Source organism: Pungitius pungitius, chromosome 16 (genome assembly GCF_949316345.1).
Source record: "Pungitius pungitius chromosome 16, fPunPun2.1, whole genome shotgun sequence".
NCBI classification, from domain to species: Eukaryota; Metazoa; Chordata; class Actinopteri; order Perciformes; family Gasterosteidae; genus Pungitius; species Pungitius pungitius.
Genome location: NC_084915.1, coordinates 15,062,475 through 15,070,762, shown reverse-complemented (window position 1 = coordinate 15,070,762; position 8,288 = coordinate 15,062,475). Strand labels below are relative to the sequence as shown.

At 45.0% G+C, this 8,288-nt stretch overlaps 1 protein-coding gene across 1 annotated transcript in view; it reads right to left on the bottom strand.

The window, feature by feature from the left end:
• The window catches only part of stk32a (serine/threonine kinase 32A), a 31,770-nt gene that overhangs the window by 3,090 nt on the left and 20,392 nt on the right, over positions 1–8,288 (bottom strand). The window contains exon 8 of the mRNA XM_062558208.1: positions 3,527–3,586. Within this exon, the coding sequence (XP_062414192.1) occupies positions 3,527–3,586 (60 nt within the window). The remainder of the gene's footprint in view (positions 1–3,526; positions 3,587–8,288) is intronic.

The window sequence follows — 8,288 nt, the reverse complement described above, 5'->3', positions numbered from 1 at the left end:
GCCTGCAATCACTGCATAGAGGACATTAAACGCTATCGAATGTAAATTGACTTTATTGATAAAACAAAACACGTGTGCAGTTGTGTCTTCGTGAGGGTTTTAAGCGGCGACCTCAATGATTTCCAAAGTCAAACCATTGACCTGTGTCTCATCATGCTGCAAGATGGCCCCAGAGTCTACAACATGCACGCGGAGCACACACACACTAATGAGCTCAAAGTGTGTGTGTGTGTGTGTGTGCGTGCGTGTTGTCATACTGAGTGAGACTGGAGAGGTTTTGCCGCAGGGTGATTGTTCGGATGAGTGGACGTCCTCCATCACCCCCACAAACACATCCAAACACATCCAAACAGGATGTGTTTGTGACATACTGTACTTGGTTCAAAATAAAATTAATAAATAAATTAATATAAAAAGCAGACACAAGCCTAGTGTTTATTCAAGCTGAGCTTTAAAGATAAGGGAACTGCACATAACCTTTATTTTCCCCCCTTCGCTCCATCAATCTCCATTACCACACCTTTCTTTCTGTTTTGCCTTTTTGTTGTTTTTTTATCACCGTCCTCCTCTGTGTTTTCCATTTGCCTCCCATTTGATGTGTGTCCTCTTCATTATTCAGGTTTCCTTTTTCTCTCCCTCCATTAAGCCTGCCGTTGTAAGTCTTCCTCTTTCTCTGGCCCTCTGCGTCCTCCCCCCCCCCCCCCCCCCGTTCGGATAGATCCTGAAATATGCTCACACACTGATGTGTTCTAATCTGCAGGCGGATGACTTTAACTGCGTAGTGAAGTTGCAGGGAGGAGATTGGGTGGTGCTTTGCAGGTGGAGAAGGAGCATTGTTAGTGCAGTCTGATGGCTGTGGCAGAGGCTCGGGGTAAGGCAAGCTTCTTTTCGGTGTTTTCATATTTAATGACGTCTCCGGTCTTGGTAGAACACAGCACTTATCTCTCTTTTCTACGAGTTTTAGACAACAGCCAGTGGAGGGAAAACGACGGATAATCATCATTACGATGTTGGTCTGCAAGGAACCAAATGCATCTACTCAAACAAATTCTGAGATGAGTCGAAACCCCTCTGATGTAGTTTGGTGCAAGGCGCCATGCAGCCTGTTGTGTGCCATCGCAAAGGCTCTTGAGTTAATAATTGCACGTTTCTCTTGAGGGTTGAGTGCGGCTTGGTGCCTAGCTGTGTCGTGATGTAAGAAATGTGGTCATGGTGGCCGGGGACACAAACATGGCACAGTCAGAGGGGACTGGTATAGGTCAGAGAGAGATTAAAAGATGAGCTATGACACAGTTTGCAAATCTGCAGTATGGGAAAACGTACAGGACGTTTGCTCGGGGGGTAAAAGGGCTTCGTCGCCCTGGATGCGATCGCCAGTGGCTCCTGACTGGTGAATCCAAAAGTGGGTCCCCGAGGAGAGAAAGAAGGAGCTTCAGGGCTCAACACTGATTTTTTAGCATAAAAGCTTGAATACAGAAGCTAACAAAAGTTTGGGTTTTTGAAGTCGAATGAAATAATTTGTATCTTGTACCGTTTTCAGCACATTTTTAAAAAAAAGAAGAAAAAAAAAGAATGGCTGGTAACCTGGCAACCCACAGTCGAACCGTTGTTGCATTATTCTCTTTTGTGTTCAAAGCCTTTATTGCGCTATTTGGAAGTAGGCCCCTTGCACTTACTCACGCGTTTGCACTAAAACAAGAGAATAAACAGTGGAGAGTGGCAGCGTTCCCTGAACATTCGGATGAAATCTCTTGCTTTTAAAGCGCCGGATTAACTCCCGTCCGCCAGCAGTTGAACTGCTCGATGAGTGTTGAACTTTGAGGTGTCTGAGCAGCGGGGTTCAGCGGGTTACCTGGTGGCTCAGTTATCTAATGTGCTTGGCTGGGATTACCTCTCCAACTGTCTGGTTTCATCCTCATCCTATTCACTGTACATCTGCTGGTCATTTCAAACACCTCTTCGCCAACGTTATATAGAAGCTTTATGTACAAGGACTTCAAATACAAAGTAGGAGCAATGAGGCCACAGCAGAAGTTCAGCCCTCCCCCAATGCATTAGCTTGCGGCCTCCCGAGATACTGAGAGGAGGAGAAAGCTGCGGTTTGCCTCACGCAGCGTTGCCTCTTAATGCAGTGCTTCAGTTATGAAGCGTGCGTACGTGCTCGCAGTCATTAACCCCCAGACAGCGGCCCTCTCGGAGCCGCACCCGGCGTCCCGGGGCCACGCCGCTCAATAAAACAACACCCCGTAAGTAAATTGTTTTTCCTCTCTGTGACGCGGCTCCCGGGGGGGAACGCGGGGGGAGAAACGGGTCGATTCGAGCTTGCAAAATTGACATGGAGTGCAGAAGTAAACCCCCCCCCCCTCTCCCCCACTACTGCCACACATCCTCCCACCCAGCGTTGTTTTAGACCTAAGTGGAGAGGGGCAGACTGCAGGTCTGCATCAGCAACCAGAGTGTGGGTAGAATGCACGAGGAGGGGAGTTTAAAGGACACATACAGTACAGAGAGAGAGAGAGAGGAAGCACAGGTGGACCTCGGTTAGTTTCCTTTCTCTTTCTTCTCCATCTTTATCAGCCGGCTTTCCATATATTCTACTTGCTTTGTCTACTCTGAGTTTCTCCCTTTGACAAATTTTTCTCCCCAGAAGTGTTTGCTCATCACTTTCCTCTTTCCTCTTGTATCTTTGATGCGACAGCTCCCCCTCCCCTCTGTCTCCCTCTCTCTCCCTCCCTCCCTCTCTCTCTGTCTTTCTGTCTTTCTTTGTCTGCTTCCAGTTTGTGGCTGTCATCCCACATAGCCCTTTAGCAGCTGCCCAGTGCCCTCCCAGATCACAGGACCCTGTGTGTGTGTGTGTGTGTGTCTGTATTTGTGTAGCCTTATGGCCAAAAGTTAATGGGCACTTTTGGTGTTGGGGTGAAGGTTTACATAACGCAGTTCCAAGGAAAATATGAAGGCTATAGTTTTTTTAGTTAGTTAATTATATTGATGTACATTGCGATTAGCTCAAAAGAATTTGTGTGTGTCCTTTTTATCCATGTCAAACTGAAATGAACACTAAAGCCTAGGAGACTTGATCAATCATTCAGGGCAGGCAGCGAAGGAGGCATCATCAATATCACTCCGTCCTCCACAGTCCAATGACATCACTCCCTCTGGTTTCAGCCAACATTTCAGTAAATAAGAACACTGTGTTAATGTCACAGAGCTTCAACCAACGCAGCGGCGACAGAAAATAAAGGTTCCCTCAGTGCAATGACGAAGAAGAGGTCATTAGGTGTCTTTTCTTAGGTCTTTTTAAGCTCCGACAGTGCAACCTGCCTCTGAGCGTTGGTCCTTTTGATCTGTGCAGAAGGTAATCCCAGAGGTCTGAGGCACGGTGAAATCCTGAGTCACAAGCTGTTACGTCTTGAATCTGGGACGCCAGGTCAACTCAGGTCAACATGGTAAAACTTCCACCAAATCTTGTTGTGCTGGACCTTGAACGTCACCCACTCAACTCCACACGGATGAATGGAAACATGACGTCATTGGAAAGGGGTTCTTACCATGTTCATCCAGTAGTATGTTGTCAGGTTTGATGTCTCTGGAAGGGAGAACAGAAACAGAAGAGTGAAATTAGTCTGTTTAGTGAGGAAAATCAGGAACAAATTGCATTCGCGTGTCATTTCTGTGCAAATATTTCACATTCTCCTTTGCAGTGCCGTGTAGAACTAAATGTCGAGTAAGAATAAGAAAAAAGCGAAGCATGGAGCCTGCACGGAGGCGTTTGTGCTCTGTGCAGATTGCTGCGTCATTCTGTTTAAAATGAAGTGTGAAGAATCCAGAAGACGACGCCTGTAACTTAGAGACTTGGTCTGTGTTTGTAGCCAGTTTGGTGGTTTAGGCTTGATGATTTATAGCTACTACCCCATTCCACCCCATTCCACCCCATTCTACCCCATTCAACCCCATTCCACCCCATTCTACCCCATTCAACCCCATTCCACCCCATTCCACCAGTCAAAGGAAATATCTCACAGCAACCAAATATATTGTTTGTTGTCAGACCCCCCTTGAGTCATCTAAGTCTCATCACGCATTTGGTCCCATTAGGTACATTATTAAAATGTGCTTTTATATAGTAATCTACAAGGTTTTTTGAGTTATAAAAGTCAGCAGTGTTTCAGCAGCACACTCCTCACAATCTACCTGTAAACACAGCGGTGTGGGCGGCAGTCGAATGTCTCTTTAGTGCTGATGACGCTTGAGTTTCTGTGGGTGGAACTCTCTCTTCTTTGTCCTGCTAGGGAGGTTACGTTGCTTTTATAAGTTTTCAGGGTTCTACAATAGCCGCATTCTCTTCTGCTCAAGGCTCGCAACAAAAACCCTCCCTGCGTGTCAGAGTCATGCCCGAAAACTGTGTGAACGGATCGTCAAACGTAAAAGCTCTCCGAAAGATGAATGGACCAATGTGGCTGACTCGCCGTTGTGTTGAGTCATTTTCACTTCAGTAAGTGACAAAAATCCACATGTACTGCATCCAGATACAAACCTTAAGATGCCTCCCGATGCACCGCTGCACCGGGAGTGTGAAAGAGATGGGGCATGGGAACAAGATTGGACGGCGGGGTAAGCTGTGGGAGCCGCTGGGACGCAGACGGAGGCTCATAAAGTCACAGCTTCCCTCCCGTTTTATGACCAACTGTTTTTGTTTTCTACACCTTTTGCTTTGACGCCACTTAGGTCCTAATGACGTGCAGAAGGATGCCGCGCATACAGGCGTGTACCGTGGCTGGCTTGGCTGCGCCGTGAGAGGCGCATCCGCAAAGTACCCGGCTGAAGGACACATTTGGTTCTGAGGGCGGGGAGGACGCTTGGAAATCCGACCAGAGCATCCGGACAAAGACGCATCCGTGAATCTGATTGGAATCGCATATCAAACCAAATGGGATTGAGGACCACGTACCTGATCAGAGAGTGAGTCATTAGCCTGCAGACTGACTCACTCTACTTTCCCTGCAGTGCATTTTTTTTAGTGACGTTCAGCCTCTCGTGTCTCTTTTGTTGTTTTGTTGACACATATTTGTCGATAAATGAATCACCCTTTCTTCTCGTGACAGCTATGTGCTGCGGCTTATACAATTCTCTGCTCTGTATTGGAAATACAAAAGGAGAGTTTTTGGAGAGAATTCATTTTGAATTAATTTTGTCATCAACACAAATTACAGTAACACAGCGTCACAAAGGCTCGGTAAGAGTACAAATGCCCTTGAAGGACCGTCAGACACTACAAAGAACAGTTTGGTGGTAAACAACCTTCCCTGCTGGCCTTTTACTCTCATTCCAAGCAAAAATATTCATTTCCTTGTCATCATTTTCACTGATTCATGTCTGTCCTTGAAACTTTTGTGCCGCTAATTCCAAACGACATCAGTGCATGCGTACATCCGGCCCCCGACCTGCGCCCCGTCTACAGGCAGAAACACGGACTCGTGCACAGACACACGGCCATGCGCAGCCACGCACACTTCAGGTATTGAGCAGGGTCAGATTCCCATAATCGCCACCGTGTCCTAAGACATTTGAGAGTGTTTTTCATCCCAACTGTCTGCTTCTTGATGCATGCGTTAAGCTGCGGGCCGAAGGGCACAGCGTGTTCTCGGCTTCTCTTTGTTCTTTGGTCTCTGGAACGTATTCCACACAGCTCCAAAGATGCTTTGAACCGGAGAGACGATACTCAGTATTCAGGCCTTTCTCAAATGTTCCACTTGTGTATGATGGTCGAATGCAGCACTCATTTTAAGAATTACTACCCCCCCCTGAGATTAAAATGGCGTAATACATTGCAGAATAAAGACATTTGAGGGTGTGTGAGGTAAACAAATTGTAGCACTTAAATTGTACTTGTAATGGCTCTTATCTACAGCTTATTTGATGACATTGCACTTTCTTGTTTCTTGTTCTTCTGGGTTCGTATCCCTACGGTTGAAATGCATTTATTGTTACAAGTTGCTTCGGATAAAAGCGCCATTAAATTAAATGTATTTTCCAAGCAGGCTACCAGCTGATTTCCGTATGTTTGTCGGGAACAAAATTGTAGGCCTTAAGTGGAACATAATGGGCCATTCAAGAGGCAACTAGTTGGAGACCGTCGCACTGTGACAGACGCACATCGCCATTGCGGCCGACTTTTTTGTGCATCCTCAGTATTCGACAGTCTCACAAAGTGTCTCCTCTAATTGAGCCCACTGCACTGTAGGAGCCTAGCAATATTTCACATATCAAAGGCCACGCTGACCCGTGTTTTGTGTGGAGGATTCAGTTGGGGGCCCAGTTGGGGGGGGGGGGGGGGGGGGGGGAGGTCGACCATGTAGCCCTTAATAAGCTGACATTTGCCTCAAAGGATGGAGGAGGGGCATGTGTCGCTGGAAAAAAGACCAAAAAGTAAACCTCTTTTCATAGCTAAAGGCCATTCTGCCATTGTGAAGCCACGGGACATGGAGGGGTTGAGATGAGTGGCTCAAAAGATGAAGTGAAGCAGCGGGGTAATAACAAAGCTACTGATGTAGAGGTGATGACGATGGCCACGAGTCATCTCTTTTTCTGACAATGGACATTAAAGAGCAAAGGTCCTTTTGCAGAGGAGGAAGAAAACTGACAGGAAGATGCTCAAATATACAACAGCAGTTAAAAATATTTAAAAACAAAACCTACTTAACATTTGGAAAGTGACTGGAAAGACAACAAAATTGAGTTTATATTTCCTCTATAGCTTGTTTGAACTTTGCACTCACCATCTCCATTGACGTTTGGATCCAAGGGAGATGACAGCTCATGTCAGGGCAAAAAGCACATTTAAGATGAGTCATGTCTTTCTTCTCGGCGTCTGATTTATTTCTGCAGAAACAAGCTGAATGTCTGACTGACATAGCCATTTGGAAATTGCATCCTTACAAGATGCGAAAATAACTAAATGTATTTAAACAAACAAAATGGATTTGTCTCAGGTATCTTGAATGTGCTCTATGTTGTAGTGGTAATGCACTAAAGTGCAAAATTGCAGAAACCAGAGATTGATTCTACAAGTCAAAATCCTTACTTGTTTTTTGAGTTGCTATCAGTTTAATGATCTTTTAACTGAAATATATTTTCCTTTAATGAAGGTTGACATAAAATAATTACCCAGTAATTACCAACTAAACCTTTGAACAATTTCATGTTATAATATTGATTATCATTCTTAAATGATCCTCCTAGATACATTTATTTTTTGTGTATTGTATGTGATTCCAATAAAGTTTTACAATTAACTAGTCCTCTGTGATTTATGGTCCATTTTTAATGTAAAGACAAAACTTGTGAGCACCCGGGTTTGCTTTTTCCGCTGCTGGTTTTGTTCTGTGTTCATTATGTTGGATTACTGGTACGCCACATCCACGGGTGCTCAGAAACAGATGGGTCTGTTGCGGCCCCCGGTCACACAAGCCGTGTGTGAAGATGACACTGCTTGACGAGGTGACACCGAGACCATCTGCAGGCGTTTACAGGTTTTAACGGGACGCTTTTTGAGGTGACACAACAGATGTTACGATGGTAAAGGGTCGGACTGTTGTATGTGATGAAGAAATCGTTTGAAATACTTGGCCTCTTAACTGAGACACCATGAAGTCAATTGGGTGAAATATGAGGTAGAAATGTTAGTTATTCTTTGACATTGCAATACTATTGCAATAATACAATAATCAAAAAGGCTGAATCACTTCACGAGACACAGAAAGGCAGGGCACAAAAATAAAAGATATAAACAAAAATAGAGAGAGAGACAGGTAGAACAAGGGGACTGAGTAAGTCAGACAGTTATGCTTTTATAGAGTGAGACAGATAAAGAGATAAAGACAGTGATATTTTTTTGAGGGAAAAATAAATGTGTAGTGCTTTTCTGAACGTACAAATTGAAAAAAAAGTGGAGACTCAATGAGACGACTTGGAGTAGAAAGAAAAAGGCATGAAGAGAGCGAGGGTGAATTATGAGAGAGGGAGCATAAAGAGCATAAAGAGCGAAGAAGCAATGAAGGAAGCAGAAGAAAAAGGGAAAAATGTAGTTAAAAAAATGAGGCGAAAGGCCGGGAGAACTCTGAGCAAGTCGATCCCCTCGGCTTTTCTCGTGGTTGACTGACCCTACAAGTCATTAGTGGGATCTAATGGCCTCATTACACCCTTCTATCAGTGGAAGAGGGGTAACTGAAGCCTTTACCTGGTTATATAATACTGCACTGATACTGGAGCGGACCAACACACCAAACAAT